Genomic DNA, 20,349 nt, shown 5'->3' with positions numbered 1-20,349 from the left:
AAGCCATTTTTTAAAAAAGAAATCCCGGTTTTAATCCAGACCCCACGATTTAAACAAGAAACAAGTTCCTGGAGTGCCGGTTTTATTGGTATTTGTTGGGGGGGAGAGGCGTGATGTATGAAAACGTGAGCTTTGGGGTGCTGAATACCAAGCCTGCATGAAGATAAAACTGAACTTTTCAGGGACCCTAGGACTCTGGAAGACTTTTTCATACTCTTCAATGACAAAACTGCAAACACTGCTTCACAATGATGACCCCTGACGTCCCAAGTTCTCTGAAAACCCCACGAATTGACAGTAGAATTTTCGAGTTCCGGGTTTACAAATAAGGAACCTGAAGAATTCAGCAATTTAACCACGTTCACACTGAAAGAGTCAGTCATAGTCAATGGGCTGTGTGTTTTGACACCGTCTTCCAATCAGCAACCGTAACCATGTTGTCTAGCGCTGCCAATCTAAATTCCTCAGCTTCACCGTAAAGGACCGGGAACCTCCCCAAACTTGGTTCCCTCGCAGGTGCCACGCCTTCCCTCCTCCGCCTCTTCGCCTTTCCGTCCCACACTACGTCTGCGGCCCCGCCCCTTGCTTCCCTAAGTACCGCCCTTTCACCGTAGCTTTGTAGGGGGTTCTTTCCCAGTCCCACCTTCATCCGTGATTCAGCTCCACCTTCCAAGCTCACCCAAAGCTCCTCCCTTTTTTTCTACGGACCCTCAGGCCCACTCTTCCGGCCGCCGCCGTAGCATCAAGGCGCCGCTTTCCGATGGCTCCGCCTCCTGCGCACAAGCCCCGCCCATACCGGTCTATTCGCCCCGCCCCACCCCGCCCCGCCCCTGCCCTTAACAGTGGGCCCTTGCGGCTTCGCCGGCGTCCCTCGGGCTCCGAGCCCTGCCCCCAACTCCGCCTCGCCCTGCGCTCCCGCCCCTCACCGCCCCGTCGCCTCCCTCAGAGACCAAGGCCAGGTCCCTACCGCAGCCGTCGCGCCAGCAGGAGGGAGGGAGCAGGAGGCGGCGGCAGAGGGGGAGGGGAGAAGGGCGGGCTCCTCACACCCAGCCTCGCGCTCCCCGTCCGTGTTCGCAGATTCGCCACAAACGGCCCGCGGACCCCCTCGCTCCCCACACTGTGACTTCAGTTTCCAGAAACTCCCCCTCGAACATGGAGGCACTCCCGGGACCTATGCGCTGTTCAGACGCCTTTTTCAGGACCATAAGATGGTCGCTTGCACCTCAGCGGACCGGCGGGGAGTCGTGGCGAAAGTGCGTCTTTGCAGCGCCACGGGACCGCGTTTACCCTGGCGGACGCCGTCGCTGCTGCTGCCGCCGCTGCCACAGCCTTTGCCGCCACAGTCTCGCTGCCGCTGTTCCTGTGCCGCCTCCGGGAACCCCCTTATTGTCCCGGTGGCACCGGGTTCTAAGGCCAGAAGACCCCAAAGCTCGGGAAACGCGAGGGTGCTTGCGGAATTGCGACACTGGGGCGCCGGCGGGACCGGGAGCGGCAGGGGTCAGCGCGGGAAGCCGGGCCAGAGCGTGCGGGGCAGGAGCCGGGGTGGCCAGCTCCGCGTCCCGGAGTTCGGGTCTCCCCTTCCCGGACCGTCTTCCCCGCCGGCCTCCCCGCGCGGGGTTGGAGCCCCGGCGGGCGCCCCCGGCGATGAGCCCGGACTGGAGGTGGCCGGTGAGTACGGGCCGGGTCCGGGCGGCAGTAGCAGTGGAGAAGGGGCCGCCTTGGCGAGGCGCGCTAAGCACCTTCTGGACCCCTCGGGCGGGGAGAATTGACAGGCCATTCGTTCGCGGCGAGCGTCCACGGCGACAGTGTGTGTCCTTTGAGTCTGCCTGGGCCAGCGGCAAGAGGGAAACCTTGTTTGACTTGTTACACTTTGACGAAAAGGAAGCGGCGCAGCATCCGGGAGACCCGGCTCCGCACCACGGCCCTGGTCCCACCCCTTGTCCCCTGCTTCCTTCAGCTCCTGCACTTCCCGGGAGTAGATGCTTCCTCCATACCTCTGGACCCAGGGCTTTCAGAGCTAAGTTCTGGTCACACCTTAGTGCCTCTGACACCAGGTCCCTGGGGACACTGTGCCAGTTTGGGAACCAGGCCAGCAAAGCCAAAGCGGCAGCGTTCACCAGGGACCCGGCTTGGAAAGAGTTGAGCTTGTTTGTGCCTGTAATTGCTTTAATGTTTAAAGGCACAGCAGCAGGTAGGAAATAGAAGCGAGTTGGGGTTGAACGTGAAACCTGACTGACTTGGAAGTCAGAGGCTTTCGACAGAGGGACTAATCTCAAGAGGACAGGCTGAGATTCAGTGTTTTTCAGGAAGGTCAGGCAGGCTTTGCCTTGGTGGTCCCAAGCACCCTAGTTCAACTCATCCTAAGAGAAATTGGGGCAGTGACTGACTAAGCTGGGCTCTCTGGGGTTTGGTGCCATCTGCTGTCTTTACTCTCCCAGAAACATCAGGATGGGGGAGGGTTAGCCCTTGAGAACCCTGGAACACAATGCCTAGATTTTTGTGTTCCTGTTTGTGCCCTTAGGGCCTGGCACTTGGTAGACCCTGAGTTAATGTTGCATGAATATGTAAATGAGGAAATAAGTGTAGCCTGTGCTGTTTTCCCTGGGTAAATGACTGTTGTCACATGGTTCCTCCCTATATCTCCCCACCCAGCTCCAGGGCTAGGATGAGGATCCCTGTAAAGACCTCAGCAACGCACTGATTATGCAGTCCGGTGGTTTCTGTGGGAATCCAGGACACATCGTTGGCAATTTACATATAGGCAATTTTTATCCTTCCGATTTGGTGGTCTTCTCACTCAATTATTCATTCAACGTGATTTTCATTTATTTGCCAAGGCTTGAGAGTTCAGTGCTTGCTAGAAACTGGGGATTTAGAAATAGATAGGTCTGGTGTCTACTGAAGATCTCTCAGACTGGAGAAGATGGAACTGGAAAATGTCACTTCTAGTGAGACTAGAAGGCTGTGGGAATAATTTTTCCATGGGAGAGTCAAAAAAGCCATAATAAAAGTATCATTTAAACTAGGTTTTGAATAATTTGTAGGAGACAACCAATCAGCATTCCTAATAAAGAGAGATTATAACACCTTTGCACCTTGAGAGATTATAACATTCAGGGAATGGTAGGCTGCTATAAGTGTAGACAATTATAACTTCTGAGAAGAATCCAGAAAGGAAGACTAGAGCCAAGTAGTGAAAGGAATCCCTTGAATGACACCCTAAGCAGCTGGCGCAGCGACAGCTTTAGAAGACCACGCTTGTCATTTTATGTGGGCTTGCCTAAAAGAATTGAGACATAGGCAGGATGACCAAGCAGTAGGTCTTGAGGGCCTGTGCCAAGACCTTGGTAAAGGAGATGCTCTAAAGAGCGGCTGGCTAGGACATGTAACCTTGTGAGAAGGGAAACTGGAGAAAGTGGGTTGTATGGTACAGAGACTGAAAACTCTTGTCAGGCCTGTGCTTACTGATCTGTATATTCCAGATGTGACAGCATGGGGGTAGACTTTGATGTGAAGACCTTCTGCCACAACTTGCGGGCAACTAAGCCACCATATGAATGCCCTGTGGAGACCTGCCGCAAGGTTTACAAGAGTTACAGTGGTATTGAGTACCACCTATACCACTATGACCACGACAGCCCACCACCACAACAGCAGACTCCACTGCGCAAGCACAAAAAGAAAGGGCGTCAGTCACGACCAGCCAATAAGCAGTCACCCAGCCCCTCTGAGGTCTCACAGTCACCAGGCCGAGAGGTGATGAGTTATGCTCAGGCCCAACGCATGGTAGAGGTGGACCTGCATGGCCGTGTCCACCGCATCAGCATCTTTGACAACCTTGATGTGGTATCAGAGGATGAGGAAGCCCCTGAGGAGGCCCCAGAAAATAGCAGCAACAAAGAGAACACCGAGACACCCACGGCTACACCTAAATCAGGCAAGCATAAGAACAAGGAGAAACGCAAGGACTCCAACCACCACCACCACAGTGCTCCCGCCAGTGCTGCTCCCAAACTGCCTGAGGTGGTGTATCGAGAGCTGGAGCAAGACACCCCTGATGCACCACCCCGGCCCACTTCCTACTACCGGTAAGGACACGACATCCTCCTACCTTTAGAAAACTAGTCAAAACCAAGAGAGGTGACGGCCTGATAGGGAACAGCAGGATAAAGGACAGCACTGGCCGTGCAAAGGGACTGTCAACTGTCCACAGCCCTTATAGGCACATGCTAGGTCCTGCGTTCCCGCTTGATAGCCATCTCGCCCCTCTTTTTTTTTGTTTGTTTGGTTTTTTTTTGTTTTGTTTTTTTAAATTACTATTTAGTTAAGGTTTGGTTTGAGGGGGTTGTTTGTTTTGGTCTTTTGAGACAGGGTTTATCTGTGTAACAGTCATGGCTGTCCTGAAACTTACTATGTAAACCAGGCTGGCCTCAAACCAACAGAAATCTACTTGCCTCTACCTCCCAAATGCTGGGGTTAAAGGCATGTGCCACCACTGCCTGGCTTGTTTTTTGTGATTTGTTTTTGTTTTTGAGATGGCCTCACTGTTTCTCTGACTGCCTGGAACCCACTGTAGCTCAGGCTAACCTTGAACTGACAAGTGAGCCACCTACCTTTTGCCTTCTGAATGTTGTATGACATTGCACCAGCTATAGCCACCTCTTTGTTCCCAGAACTCTCTCAAAAGCAGTCAGTGTTCTCATTTTAGAAAGTACCAGGCCTGTCAAAAGTCACTTGCTAGGAATCTCTGAGCTGAGGTTGAGACAAGTCCTTCGAGCCTCAAAGCCACACTGTTCTCCTACACCCAACATCCCAGCTCTGGTTTCTGACCCTTTTTACTTTTTCACTGCGTGGCCATGGCCTGGTGTTGTAGAAACCTATTATCTGCAGAGCAGGTGCAGTGTTCCTGACTAGGGCAGAAGCCATTGGCTCAGAGGCCCTACATGCAGGTGATGAGTCTGTGATGTAATGCTCTGTTACTGTCACTCGTCCTTTGCCAGCTTTGTGAGCAGTCTTCCCACTGCTGACACAGTGCCTCATCAACCACTCCTTTGTCTATTTGTTTATTTTTCTTTGGATTCCATTCCTTATAAGAGCTAGTCTTAGTGGCTTCTGTTGAAGTTGCAGACATTCCTAATTTTTTTACAAAAATCTTTTTTTTATAAAAAAATAAGTAATTTTTTCTTTGTGTATCTACACATGCATTTGCATCATGGCACCTGTGGAGGCTAGAGAACTACTTGTGAGGGTCGGTTCCCTCCTACCATGCAGTTTCCAGGTAGCAAGCACCTTTACCTACCCACTTAACTGTCTTGCTAACCCTGAGACCACAGACAGACAAAATAAAGCTTTTTCTTTTCTTTTCTTTTCTTTCTTTCTTTCTTTTTGTTTTTTGGTGGTTTTTTTGGTGTTTTTTTTTTTGGTGTTTTTTTTGTTTTTTTTTTTTTTTGTTTTTTTTTTTTTCGGTTTTTTGAGCCAAGGTTTCTTCTGAAGCTTTGGAGCCTGTCCTGGAACCCCCTCTGTAGACCAGGCTGGCCTCAAACTCACAGAGATCTGCCTGCTCCTGCCTCCCAAGTACTAGGATTAAAGGTGTGCACCACTGCCTGGCAAAGCTGATTCCTTTAACATGAGTAAAAAAGCTGTGCAGTAGGTGGGCAGTGTGGTGGTGAACTGTACATAGACATCTCAGCCACGGGAGGTCTGGCTCCCAAAGCCAGCAGAGCAGCGTGTTCATTTGTCTTATTATAGAGACTCTTATGTAAAAGCGGCTTTTGCTTTTGTCGTCCACTTGATATTACAGTGACTGGGAACACAATGACATATTATATATATATATATATATATATATATATATATATATATATATATATATATATATATAAAACTTTTTTTTTCCTTGTTCAAGTTGTAGTATTTCTCTCCTTTTGGCTGTTTTCAGCCCAGTTCCCCCCTCTATGATTTTCTACTCTTTGTTTTTTCTCTTAGAATTTACTACCATGCTTCTTCATCCCCTTTTTGGGCCTTCCTCTCCTCTAATGGCTCTTGGCATACATAATCTGTTCTCACAGGCAGTCCAGCCCAGCTTACTCAGCTCCTACTCTCCCCCCGACAGTCACTTTCCTCTAGAGGAGCAGTTTTCAGCTGGTGTGCTGCAGTCAGTCGGGTTTTTGTTGTAATTATCATAGTTAGCAAAATTTCCCGTATTTGGAAATGATTTACTTTTGCAAAAACTTGAGAAGGTCTGAGGTTGTCACTCTAATAACACCATTTTCTCTTGCTCAAATTCCAGTGCACTTCTTGAGAGGGAGGGAGAGGGTGGTTTGTCAGCTAGTGTGCCAAGAATTGTACTTGACACACAGCCCACCTATCTGTGCCACAGTCTGTAATCTGGGAGCCTGTGGGAGTGTGTTATGTACCATCACATACTGTCATGTGTCATGGCAGAGGAACAGCCAAGACCTGATGTTTAAGAGAACTAATCTAAGCCCTAGATCCATTCAGCTACCTAATACCAGCTCTGATCATACCCTTATTCCGGGAGCACAGGTTGAGCTCACCTTAGGTAAGAGGGTAGGGGCTAAGGGAGAGGCTGCCTCCTACACACACTTTAGTCTCTTTCCTCCCTGCCACCCCCAAAATGCCTTTCAATTGAACAACAGTGAGGGCCTATTTCTGTGCAGTGAATCAGACAGGATCCCTGTCTCTATCTAGAGGAGTTAGGCACAAGCAGCTATATTCAAGGCGAGGTGGTTTAGGGCTATATAAAAGCTAATAATAAATTGACATTTATTGAATATGTACTTCATGTGAAGCACTGTTCTAAGTGTTTCCCTTTATTAACTTATTTCATGCTTACAACAGCAATGCCAGCATTACAACTCTATAGATAAGGAAACCAAGGCCCAGAGAGTTTAAGAAGTTAAGGTCATAAACTGTCATAGAGAGATGGCAAATGACCCCAGAGCTTCTCTGCACCTGGCCTGCTTGGAGGTCCACTTTCCATGTTCTACTAGAACATGCTGTGTGCCCCATGATTTAGCCACCCCACCCCCTTTAAATACAGGGTCTCATGTATCCTAGGCTGGCCTCTAGTTTACAGTATAGTAGCTTTGAACTCTTGATTCTTCTACTTCTATCTCTTGAGTGCTAGGATTTATAGCTATGCCATCATACTTGGTTTTATGGGGTGCCAGGGATTGAACCAGGACTTTGTGCATGTTAGGTAAGCACTCTACCAACTGAGTATATCTCCAGCTCCTTGACTGTTCACTTTTTTAATGTCATTAAAAGTTATCATTTACTGAACATAGCCGTCGATCTTTTATCAGTAAAGCTTTGATACAGGGCAGAGCAGCGCCTTCCTGAACATGGCCAAGTGGCAGAGATAAAGTTTTCAAACTCTGGTTCTTCTCTTGTACTCTATAGTTGACAGTCCTAGAGTCTATGTTGCCTAAGGCAGGGCAAGGTGGGTACCTGCTATGTCACAGCCACTTAGAGCAACCTTCTGCTCTAAGGCTGCTGGTCAGAGAGTGCCAAAGTGAATGTGAAAAAGCTGGGGATAGAGACTGGATGCCAGCTCTGTCACTCCCTGGTGATAAGGCCTATCTGTAATAGGTTATTAACAATTTTTCTCAAAGCTTTACATTCTTCATCTACAAATAAATATGATAAGAACACTGATCTGCTAGCTGTAATGGGAACAGCTGTAACTTGGCCTGTTGCCTAGCCCATAGTAAATGCCCAGTTAGTTCTAGCTATTATCTTTCAAGGCTATCCAGAGAACACAGTATGTAGCATTTGAGAGACTCCCTAGCACTTTCTGAAAGAACATCCATGGTGTCTTTGGTACTTGTCAGCTTTGCTAAAACAGGCCTGTATTCATTTGCCATTGTTGTCCAAGGAACTGCCTTCCTCTGGCTGTACAATTCCTCATAGTTCCCTGATGGGCCCTTACTGTTCCAACATTGCTCCTTTTAGGAGTCTTGCTGAGTCTCTATACTTCATATGATGCCATAGTATGAGTACTAGAGAGGTAGGCCTGTGTTTATGGCCAAGCGTTAGGGCACTTTCTTACAAGTAAGCTGAGCAAGTTAACTTCCCCCACATTTAGTTTCCTTATCTGCAAGACAGAAATGATTATAGTATCTACAAATATAGGGATGAAATTGAGGATGAAGCTAAAAGCTAGAATGAGACGTGTGTACATGGGCAGAGGCTGAGTGCTTGGAGGCAAGCACAGTGCTTTATCTAAAGGGAAAAGATATCAGCCATGTGATGCCAAACTACCTGTGTGCACTTCAGGTACATTGAGAAGTCTGCAGAAGAGCTGGATGAGGAAGTAGAGTATGACATGGACGAGGAGGACTACATCTGGCTGGATATCATGAATGAGCGACGAAAGACAGAGGGTGTGAGTCCTATCCCACAGGAGATCTTTGAGTACCTAATGGACCGGTTGGAGAAGGAGTCTTACTTTGAGAGTCACAATAAAGGTGACCCCAATGCACTAGTGGATGAAGATGCCGTGTGTTGTATCTGCAATGACGGTGAATGCCAGAACAGCAATGTTATCCTCTTCTGTGACATGTGCAACTTGGCTGTGCATCAGGAGTGCTACGGTGTCCCCTATATCCCTGAGGGCCAGTGGCTGTGCCGCCGTTGCCTGCAGTCACCTTCTCGTGCAGTGGACTGTGCTCTGTGCCCCAATAAGGGTGGTGCCTTTAAGCAGACAGATGATGGCCGCTGGGCCCACGTCGTGTGTGCCTTGTGGATCCCTGAGGTCTGCTTTGCCAACACAGTCTTCCTAGAACCTATTGACAGCATTGAGCATATTCCCCCAGCCCGCTGGAAGCTCACCTGCTACATTTGCAAACAGCGGGGCTCTGGAGCCTGCATCCAGTGCCACAAGGCCAACTGCTACACAGCCTTCCATGTGACATGTGCCCAGCAGGCTGGCCTTTACATGAAGATGGAACCTGTGCGGGAGACGGGTGCCAATGGCACCTCCTTTAGCGTTCGCAAGACAGCCTACTGTGACATCCACACACCCCCAGGTTCTGCTCGCCGCCTACCTGCCCTCTCCCACAGTGAGGGTGAGGAGGAGGAGGATGAAGAAGAAGATGAGGGTAAGAGCTGGAGCTCAGAGAAGGTCAAGAAGGCCAAGGCCAAGTCCCGGATTAAGATGAAGAAAGCTCGGAAGATCTTGGCAGAGAAGCGAGCAGCAGCACCTGTGGTGTCTGTACCCTGCATTCCGCCACACAGGTACATATGCAGTGGGCAAGAAGGGGAGGGGAAAGCCCTCAGAGGGACTGTGGGGCCTAAGTAGAGTAACCTGCTTGCCTTCCATCAGAGCTGTGTGGAAGTGAGTCACCTACCTGACGTTTGCATTTGGAGCCAGAAACTCTTAACCTTTATCTGGTGGATAGAACACATATTGAAGCTATTCCCCCTTCCACCCCTCTAGACTGGGTTTTTCTGTACCTTTGGAGTCTGTCCTGGAACTTACTCTGTAGACCAGGCTGGCCTCAAACTCAGAGAGATCCACCTGCCTCTGTCTCCCAAGTGCTGGGATTAAGCGTGTGCCCCTCTTTTTGATGTGTGGTTTGTTAAGATGAAACAGCTGGTGCTGGAGAGATGGCTCAGCGGTTAAGAGCACTCACTGCTCTTCCAGAGGTCTTGCGTTCAATTCCCATCAACCACATGGTGGCTCACAACCATCCGTAATGATATGTTGTGTCCTCTTCTGGCATGCAGGCAGAACACTGTATAGAACACTGTACACATAAGTAAATAAATCTTTAAAAAAAAAGATGGAAAAATGATCTTCTCATGAAAGAATCAATAAAAAGTGGAGAGGAGAAGGCTCAGAAAGTTGTGAAAGGACTGGGATGCGGCTCAGTTGTCAGATATGCTTAGTATCCATAGAGATCTGGGTTCAGACCCCAGTACAGGAAAAAAAAAAAGTACATGACATAAGCAGCTTGATCATATACCAGAAATGCTGCAGTGTCCTCTATGTTCTTAAGGGCCACCTTCCCCTGCTGTAGGCTGTGTCCTATGGAGTGCTGCTCAGTCAGGCAGTGATTGTCAATTGTTCTTAGCTGTCTTGTGTTGTCTGGTTGACTTCACCATAGGTTTCTGTCCTTGTAATTTATCTTCACTTGATCTTAGCAAAAGGACAACAAGTGATGAGATATGGTTATCTTCTCCACAGGCTCAGCCCGTGAGATCAGAGTCTAACTGTGCCTTGGGCTGCTGTGGGTGAGCGGACTTAGAAAGGCAGACTGAGTTGTTCTATTTAGTGCTGAGAGCTTGGTTTCCTCTCTGCTGTGTTGTGCCACTCAAGGCTCTGTTGGTTATGCTGTAATATAATTCCAGACTGCTCCTTCTCCTCCTCTTCTTCCTTCTTTTCTTTTCTTTTTTCTTTTTCTTTTTCTTTTTTTTTTTTTTTTTTGAGATAGAATCTCTTGTAGTAGGTTGGGCTTGAACTCCATATAGAGCCAAAGATTACCTTGAGCTTCTGGATTCTTTTGCCTCCACCTCCCAAGTGCTGAGATTACAGGTGTGAGTTCTGTGCCTGGTTTTCCAGACCTTTTTGATGAGTGTTATAGACCCCCACTTGTCCTCATTCAGGAACTCTTACTGGCAGTTAGGACGTAGCAGGTTTTTACTTTGTTCCCTGGTTTCCAGACTCAGTAAGATCACCAACCGCCTGACCATCCAGAGGAAGAGCCAGTTCATGCAGAGGCTACACAGCTACTGGACTCTGAAACGACAGTCACGGAATGGGGTCCCACTACTTCGGCGTCTGCAGACACACCTTCAGTCTCAGAGGAACTGTGATCAAGTTGGGGTACCGTGTCCAAATCCCTGTGGGCTGTGAAAACTAGTACCAAAAGGACAAGGACCAAAATTTGTAGTGATAGCCTCCAGCATCAAAGAGCTTAAGATTTTTCCACCTTTAAATTAACCCCCAAAGCAGACTCAGCATGAAATCTATACATTACCAGGTTGGTGGAAAGGCATCATTCCTGTGTGTTCATTTACTCAACAAATATGCTGAGCATTATCTTGGTGCTAGACCTTGTTAACACATAGATGGAGGTGCTATTGATAAATTACTGGGCTTTCTCCTTGGACTTGCCCTGCTCTTGGCCTAGATTTCTTGCTAGACTTTCTTCTGACTCTCACCATCTGATGTCCCTTTACCTCCACAGAGAGATTCTGAAGATAAGAACTGGGCCCTCAAAGAACAGCTCAAGTCTTGGCAGCGACTCCGGCATGACCTAGAGCGAGCTCGGCTGCTGGTGGAGTTGATTCGCAAGCGAGAGAAACTCAAAAGGGAGACGGTGAGTGCTCCTGGGCCAGTCCTGGTTCTCAAAGCAGAACACAGCTCTGGAGGACGGAGAGTGTATGTCCCTGTCCGGGAAGCACCAAAGCCCACACTGGCATTGAGTATCCCAGCACTATGTGCTTTTAGGCCTGTCGGAAGCTGAGTATCAAAGGAGACTGCACAGAATCCTAACCTCTGATCCTGGGAGCTCAGGCCAGAAGTTCAAGGAAGGGAGATCAAAGTAGATAGAGACAACTGTCTTTCATAGGGCCTGGATGAGAAAAACATGTTTCTAAGCCAGCAGGGACCATCTCCTCTGCTGAGGGACTGGCCAGGGCCTGACTGACCCAGCCTTTTTGTGTGCCAGATTAAGATCCAGCAGATTGCCATGGAAATGCAGCTGACCCCTTTCCTCATCCTCCTCCGAAAAACCTTGGAGCAGCTCCAAGAGAAGGACACAGGCAACATCTTCAGCGAGCCGGTCCCTCTGTCTGAGGTAACCGAATTGGACGAAGTAAGAATCCCTTCCCCTCACTCCAACTTCTTTCTCCTCTCCTCCCAGTTGGACCCCTGCTGCAGGTCTGACCCAGGGACTAGGTGGGGACCTAGACATAAAGGGTTCGGTGGCTCTGGGACAGGATGAACTAGAGCTACACGTATCACCCGGACTCTTGTCCTCATCACAACCCAAGAACTCAGAACGGGAGGCCATCTGCACTCCTTTTCCAGAGTCTGCCAGATGAATAATCACAAGGCAGGAAGATATTTTCAGGGTGCCCAGCCCTAGAATGGGAACTTTAAAAGGCTTAGAATCTAAAGAGCCAGCTCTGAAGCCCTAGGTTCACTTTTCTCTCTGAGGCAGCAGCCTACCACAAGCCTAATAATGAGCAAGAACAACAGCAGGAATACAAAACTGTACAATTTTTAGCGAATTCTCATGGCCTTTTTTTTTCCCCTATTAAAGCTATTAAAGCTGCCCATGGTTCCAGGAAATAGATTTGCGTGCATTTTCATCGCCATTTTCCAGGAGAGGAAAATAAGGCCCAGAGAGGTTAACGGACTACCAAGGTCACACAGCTCAGGACTAGAACTTCCTTTGTACTATAAGCCTGCCTCTTAACTGTGGTGGGAGGAGGTTGCTAGATGCATTTCAGGGGTGGCTGTTAAGAGTAGGGTTTGGGGGGAATAAGAACAGATCTCCACTTAGACACTTACCCTGCTCTCCCAGGTACCTGACTACCTAGACCACATCAAAAAGCCCATGGACTTTTTCACCATGAAGCAGAACTTGGAGGCTTATCGCTACTTGAATTTTGATGATTTTGAGGAGGACTTCAACCTCATTGTGAGCAACTGCCTAAAGTATAATGCCAAGGACACCATCTTCTACAGGGCAGCCGTGCGACTCCGTGAGCAGGGTGGCGCTGTACTCCGTCAGGCCCGGCGACAGGCAGAAAAAATGGGCATTGACTTTGAGACGGGCATGCATATCCCTCACAACTTGGCCGGAGATGAGGCCCCACATCACACTGAAGATGGTGGGTGATGGATCAGTCGTCTGCATGCATAGAGGCCAATGCCAGGAATGGACAGGTCTCCAAAAGTCTCTTTCTGGAGACAGGCAGTACGGGCAGAAAGCAGCTGGGCTGAGCAGCAGTGGGCTATCCCCAGGAATGCTCCCCCAAGAAGCAAGACTGGGTGAACAGATAGCTGGGCCACCATTCTGCATACTTGTGCTGCCATTTTGTAGCTCCTCCTGGGAGAAGCCAATGGGAAGAGTGGGTTCCTGCTGCCTGCCCAGGTTCAAGGGGCCCAGTGGGCTGCCCTGAGCCTGACCTTTCTCCCCCCAACTCTCCCTGGCAGCAGAGGAAGAACGGCTGGTCCTGTTGGAGAACCAGAAACACCTGCCAGTAGAAGAGCAACTAAAGTTGTTGCTGGAGCGGCTGGACGAAGTCAATGCCAGCAAGCAAAGTGTGGGCCGTTCCCGCCGTGCAAAAATGATCAAGAAAGAGATGACGGCATTGCGACGGAAACTTGCTCACCAGCGGGAAACTGGCCGGGATGGGCCTGAGCGTCATGGTTCCTCCAACCGGGGCAGTCTGACACCCCACCCTGCAGCCTGTGACAAGGATGGACAGACAGACAGTGCCGCAGAAGAGAGCAGTAGCCAGGAGACAAGCAAAGGTCTGAACCCCATAGCAAGATGGACCCCAAACCAAGTCAGACTTTGGCCCTGAAGTACATACTCAGCCCTGCTGTCCCCTAGGCAGAGGTCCTTCCTGCACAACTAGCTGAACTTTCTCCTTCATTTCCCAGTCAGGGACCTCTTAGCTGCTCTCTGGCTGTTGGTATGAGTTGTTCTGAATCCCCAATCCCCAAATCATCTCCCCAATTCTAGACATAATAATGATCCTATATTCCCAGGGTGTTACCCTGGACATCTACCCTTCCTTTCATGTCAGGCCCCTCACCAACTCTCTTTCTCTCTTTCTCTGCTCCAGGCCTGGGTCCCAACATGTCCTCAACCCCCGCACATGAGGTGGGCAGGAGAACCTCAGTTCTGTTCTCCAAAAAGAACCCGAAGACAGCTGGACCGCCCAAGAGGCCGGGCCGGCCCCCAAAAAACCGGGAGAGCCAGATGACCCCCAGCCACGGAGGCAGTCCTGTGGGGCCCCCCCAGCTTCCCATCATGGGCTCCCTGCGTCAGCGCAAGCGGGGTAGGAGCCCCCGGCCCAGTTCGAGCTCAGACAGCGACAGTGATAAGTCCACAGAAGACACCCCAATGGGTGAGCCTCATCATCACCCAGCCCCTGCCCCAAGACAGAGTTGCCATTCTTCCCAGTATACTTTGAGCTCTCCCTTCATTTCCCTGTAAAAGTCGGCTAGATAAAAGTCAGCTAGAAGGGTCCTTAGGAGTCCTTTAATCCCATCCCCTCATCCTTCATTTGTGAAAACTAAGGCCCAAAGATACTGACCCAGCCAGGTTCTCATCCAAGCCCTTCTTCCCCTTATCACTTCACCTTTTCTCTTCTCTCCTTTTTTTGGGGAACTTCCTGCCCTTTAAATCCTTTGTGTCTTAGGCTAAGGGAAGTTGAAGGTCAGTGCAGAGCTTTGGCCTGCTATGGTAGAACTGCTTAGAGCTATCTCTGCTGGCCAAGGTTGGAGGAATTTTTCAGCCCAGAAAGAGAACCCAGACTCATTCCACCTTAAGCCCCATGCTGGCTCTGATCTACATCTTTCTGACCAGTTGGTTCCTTCCCTCTTCCAAGACTTACCAGCCAATGGCTTCAGCAGTGGGAACCAGCCAGTGAAGAAGAGTTTCTTGGTGTACCGTAATGACTGCAACCTTCCCCGGAGCAGCTCAGACTCTGAGTCCAGCAGCAGCAGTAGCAGCAGTGCCGCCTCAGACCGGACCAGGTACTAGCCCTGCAGATGGGAGGCAACCTGCAGGATGCCTTTCCGGATTCTCCCATGGAAGCTAGGTGGCAGCCATTTCAGTCCAAAGGAAGGAGTTCAAATCCAAGTGTCCCTATAAAATAAATGGGATAGATCAGTCACCCTAACAGAACAGAAGACACTATCTTAGGTTAAGCTGATGTTTTAGAGCAAACTGTGCCTTATAGTTAGGATTTGGCCTTCAGACACACTTTATTTTGGTCACTAAGATGTTTCTAATAACTAAATATAGGGGTGGAGAGATGGCTCAGCAGTTAAGAGTACTGGCTGCTCTTCCAGAGGACCCTTTTCTAATTCCCAGCACCCATACAGTATACTGGAACTCCAGTTCCAGGAGGATTGAATACCATCTTCTGGCTTCCATTGGCATTGCGTATACATGATACAGACATACATGTAGACGATACAGACATACATGTATATGTCTATGCAGATAAAATAAATAAAAACTTGGGTGAGGGATAGGATTAAATTTACTTAAAAGCAAAAAAAAAAAGGAATCCACATAAAATTCTCTGTCTCTGTGTTCTCTTTAAAAATCAGAGGATCCTTTTGGGCAGTGGTGGCACACACCTTTAATGAAAGCACTCAGGAGGCAGAGACAGGGGAATCTCTCTGTGTGTGTGTTTAAGGCTAGCCTGTTCTACAGAGTGAGTTCTAGGACAACCAGGGCTATTCAAAGAAACCCTATCTCAAAAAAGCAGGAAAGAAAAATCAGGATCAGCTGTGTGTGGTTGCTCATACCTATAACCCCAGCACTTGGGAGGTTGAAGTAGGATTACTGCCAGCTCAAGGTCAGCCTACGCTATGGAATAAGTTCTGGGCCAGCCGTGGCTACATATGTAGCAAGACCCTGTCTCAAGGACTGGGGATGTAGCTCCTTGCTGGAACACTTGTCTAGCTTGTGTGAAGCCCTAGGATCAATCTCAAGTATTTCAGAACAATAAATTAAAATAGAAGATCTGGCAGCTCTTGTCGGCATTGCTTATAGACAGGCATGCTTTCCACTTGGTGACATTAGTCTGATTACTAGCCTAACCCCTAAGAGTGTGTTGAGTTACAAACTTTATGCAGTCTCTGCTTTTCAAAAGTTGAGATTTGAGTGCTTAACAAGGAGAGGACCCCTGAGCCATGTAATTTTTCATTTTCCCCTCTGAGTTGCATTCTAATTGTCTTTTCATAGCACAACACCCTCAAAACAAGGCCGAGGCAAGCCCTCCTTCTCTCGGGGCACATTCCCAGAGGACAGCAGTGAAGATACCTCAGGCACTGAGAATGAGGCCTACTCCGTGGGCACTGGCCGCGGCGTGGGCCACAGCAGTAAGTACCCTCACCCAAAGTCAGGGGTGCTGGGGACCCAGTTTCATGGCCTTGCCAGCCCCCCAGCTGCTGATCCACCTCCTCTCTCCCATTCCTGTGAAGTGGTAAGAAAGAGTCTGAGTCGAGGAGCTGGCTGGCTGTCAGAGGATGAGGACTCCCCATTGGATGCTCTGGACCTTGTGTGGGCCAAATGCCGAGGTTATCCATCATATCCAGCTCTGGTAGGCCTATGGTTTCTCTTGTCCTTACCCCTTGCTTTCCAGCCCTAGGATTTGGATTCATAAGTGTAGCCTTGCCCTTTCCCTGCCAACTTACAGAGCACGGGGCTCCTTAGCAAGTTAACTGTTAGACAGATGAGCTTGAGTACCCCAGAGAGATCCCAGTCAATTTTCCATCTCTCCCTATCTTTTCTCTTGCCCCCAGGCTCTGAAATAATACGGCAAGGTCAACACTACAGCCCCAGTAACATATTCTTCAAAAATCTTAGATAGTGCTAGCTTTGGGGAGGAAGTGACCTAAACCAAACTGGGCTTGTATTATACTCTCAGATCATTGATCCAAAGATGCCCCGAGAAGGTATGTTCCATCATGGGGTTCCCATCCCTGTACCACCATTGGAGGTTCTAAAACTTGGGGAACAGATGACACAGGAAGCCCGAGAGCATCTCTACCTCGTTCTCTTCTTTGACAACAAACGAACCTGGTAAGGAAAGAGGGGTACATTTGGTGTGACGTAAAGCCACAGATATAAATACAGCCATCTGTGATGTGGGGGCAGATTGTCAAGAGACTCAGCAACAGATTATTACAAAGTATTGGGCGTGGGGGCACGCTTAGAATCGCTCTAAGCAAAAGGGTATGTTTGTCCTGAGTCTGATGGACTGAGTGGGCAGTAGCTGGCAAACAAACTGTAACTAGAAACTAAAGGACTATCAGTGACTGGCAAAGTTAGGGTGGCTCCCTGCTCATATTCAGATGACTTCTAGACTTATTGTTCCCACTTCTTCCTTTATAGTAACAAGATGGGGAAAAAAGCAAGCATAAACATTTCGGCTTTATACTCAGAAGGCAGAGGCAGGCAGATCTCTGAGTTCGAGGCAAGTCAAGTCTACAGAGTGAGTTCCAGAATAGCCAGGGCTACACAGAGAAAACATGTCTCAAAAGACAAAAACAATCGATTTTAAATCTCTCTTGTCAAATTTTTATTAATTGCCTGCAGATAGTCTCCCTGAAACAGCTGGGACAGGATACCTATTTGAGGCTTTTTGCACCCATAAAGTGCCCTATAGAATTATATACTGTAGAATTAAAATGTCTTCCCAGTGAGAAATCACTCCTCACACTTAAGAAATGAATAAAGGGAAATCTCTTTAACAATAGCATGCAACTGGTTCTGGCTCATGCACAAAAGGGAACCAGCCTCAAACAGAACATTTTACCAGCTTAAATAGGCTTTAGGTTTATAACATTCCACATACACTGTCATCCTTAAATCTCTTCCAAGTCATGACCCCAGGTTACACTTTCAACAATTTAAAGAGAGGTAGAAGACTACAAATCTGGCCACTTGGGCAAATGGGAGATTTATACAACAAAAAAATTACCATAATTATTTAAGTACACCAATGTTGTTCTTTTCTGGATAGTTCTAGCCCAGGGTCATCTTGGCTACTTGGCAGAATTATGCTTTTTCTGATAACAGGTTCACTTAATGGCAGACCAAACATTAATGATGGCTGTCACTTGCACTGCCACCTTAAGATGCCCCTTAGAGGAATGTTCTTTGATATGGGAATGGGCCTAATGGCTGGTTTTACATCATTGTTGCCTCATTTTGTTCTGGGAATAGAGATTAATCTTGAGAAACCAACATTACCAGAAACATTTTCTCAGCAACTCTAGACTGCCATAATGGTGTAAGAGTTTCCCTCTGAGACAGGGTTACTCAGTAGCCATGGAGCCTGTCCTGGAACTTGCTCTCTAGACCAGGCTGGCCTCGAACTCACAGAGATCCACTTGCCTCTTCCTTCCGAGTGCTGGGATTAAAGGTGTGCACCACCACTGCCCAGCTTTCCTACAGTTTCTAACATGTCTGGTTAGTCCACTACTCACCTTCCAATCAGTCATATTGGAGGCAGAGCTAACTCCCTTAGCTAACTTCTACTTTGTGTAAGTTAGTATTTCCTAAGCAAATCTTTAGCATCAGTTTATTACTTCAGGTTTCTCCCGTGTCAGTTATTCCCCCTACTATAACTGTTGACTGGGCTTTTCTTCTCATTACACTACACAGTCCCTTGAGAGCAGAGATGCTGAGAATCGGGCATTTCTAAATGCAAAGAGTGTGGAAGAGCTAGTACTTGCTCCTCCCTGAAATCCATGCCTCATCTCATCTTCACCTTGTCTGACAGGCAATGGCTGCCCAGGACTAAACTCGTTCCTCTGGGTGTGAACCAAGATCTAGACAAAGAGAAGATGCTGGAGGGCCGCAAGTCCAACATACGCAAGTCAGTGCAGATTGCCTACCACAGAGCTCTGCAGCACCGCAGCAAGGTGCAGGGTGAGCAGAGCAGCGAGACCAGCGATAGTGACTGATACTGTCAGAGCCCACCTACAGTGCTCTGTGACCTCTCTCCTTCCCTTTGCTCACTGTCCTGGAGTGATGCCGCCCTCTGCACTGATTCATTCCTGGTCTTGGGGCCAGTCTCAGGGGAAGTTGGGTAGGGGCGGTCCCTCCTGCCCTGAGTGCAGCTGGACTGTACAAAACACTCCAAGGGCCCATGGCCACTCAGTGCAAGGAGAGGAGAGATCCCACAGGTCAAAAAGAGCTCAAGACCTCATGGTGTTGTAGGGCAGGGTGGTGGGAAATGGTTAGAATACTGCATAAAACAGGCCATACCACCATCCCTACCTGCTTTGCCAGGGGAATTCATAACTGCCTAGAGGCCTGAGGCCCTTGCAGGTGGTAAGGTAAGCCAGCATTATCCCAGCCTAGCAGTGGGACTGATGTCTGTCTAGCCTAGAAGAGGGGCACTAGGTGACCCCTCCCCTGCTATTGTAAATACTGTAATTATCGGAGAATTTAAATTATTCTCATTTGTAACTGCGTTTCCGGGTCGCGCCAGAGTCATTTGGTACTAAAAAAGAGAAAAAGAAAAAAAAAGAATGGAGCTTGTCTCTATGTCCTTTCTTTTCCCCCATAGAATCCTCCCTACCTTTCAAACTGGTTTGTATTTATTTCAAAGGAAGAAAATATATTGATTCTTAGAAAATAAAGTCTACTTAGAATTCTTTTTTCTTGCCTTCTACCATGGCAGAAGGATTCAGAGGAAGAGATCTGTGTCTCATGGATGGGATGTACTTGAGCCAAAGGGTTTGCTGACTATTCTGTGTGTGCTAATCATAAGACAACACATCAGCAAGCTAGGTATGGTGGCACAGTCCTCTAATCCCTGGATTTGAGGTGCTGAGGCAGGAGGATTATCATGAGTTCAAGCCCAGGCAAAATAACATAGTAATAACCTATTTTTTAAAAGTTTCTGAAAAAAAAAAAACTGAAAGTATATTTCCTATGCCCTGAGTGTCAGGCACTGACTTAAGTACCTACAAATACATAAATTGTTTCTAATCCCTGCAGTAACTATGGGGTGGGCTAATTAATAATAGGCCAGTTACCTCCATAGTGACAGGCCCATATTAAGTAACTTTAGGTACACTGTTGTATAATCTTCACAGTAATTATGGAGTGGGTTAATAGCAAGTTTTTTATCTCAGATGCTGAGGTTTAGAAAAATGAACTAACTTGCTAAAATTCTTACAACTAAGAAGTTGCAGAGCTAGGATTTAAACTCAAGATCATTTGTCTGGAAAGCTGGCTCTTCAGCTGGCATGCTAAAACCATAGTCTATTGCTGATTTCCTTTGTGGATTCCTTCAAGTCCTTTATTAGGACCATAGCTTAAGTGCTTCAAACACTACAGTTGAGACCTTAGTTGGAAACAGTGGGGTTGTACAAGACTGTTCATACACATCCAAACTTGGTGTTTTTCCAATTCAAACACTTGTTGGAAGGAATGCCTTCTAAGTGCCAGGCACCTGGAAGGTGACATGCCTATAGATGGGGTTACCAAAGTAAGATGTGGCTGCCCCAGGTCTTGCAGCTACTTAGGAATGAACTGAGACGAAAATTCCCATTTATTTGATGTTGATGCCGAATGTACTCTAGTGGGTGTGCTGTGCTTTGGT

At 48.2% G+C, this 20,349-nt stretch overlaps 1 protein-coding gene across 9 annotated transcripts; it reads left to right on the top strand.

The window, feature by feature from the left end:
* Positions 1–1,330: 1,330 nt before the first annotated feature.
* On the top strand, positions 1,331–19,398 carry Brpf1 (bromodomain and PHD finger containing 1). Of its 9 annotated transcripts, none has more exons than XM_048438581.3 (14): positions 1,331–1,668; positions 3,483–4,088; positions 8,302–9,261; positions 10,690–10,852; positions 11,217–11,348; positions 11,700–11,828; positions 12,561–12,870; positions 13,196–13,516; positions 13,834–14,118; positions 14,602–14,749; positions 15,972–16,108; positions 16,211–16,329; positions 16,657–16,811; positions 18,517–19,398. In XM_048438581.3, exons 2-14 carry the CDS (start codon positions 3,493–3,495, stop codon positions 18,698–18,700), a joined length of 3,639 nt encoding a protein of 1,212 aa, XP_048294538.1. In that variant the 5' UTR covers positions 1,331–1,668; positions 3,483–3,492; the 3' UTR covers positions 18,701–19,398. The 9 variants fall into 9 exon arrangements, with proteins under 9 accessions (XP_048294538.1, XP_048294537.1, XP_048294536.1 ...); XM_048438580.3 differs by having other exon boundaries at positions 11,700–11,846; XM_048438579.3 differs by having other exon boundaries at positions 13,199–13,516; positions 15,972–16,329.
* Positions 19,399–20,349: the final 951 nt, after the last annotated feature.

Source organism: Myodes glareolus, chromosome 3 (assembly GCF_982192425.1).
Source record: "Myodes glareolus chromosome 3, mMyoGla1.1, whole genome shotgun sequence".
Classification (NCBI taxonomy): domain Eukaryota; kingdom Metazoa; phylum Chordata; class Mammalia; order Rodentia; family Cricetidae; genus Myodes; species Myodes glareolus.
This window is presented reverse-complemented; position numbering and strand designations above follow the sequence as displayed.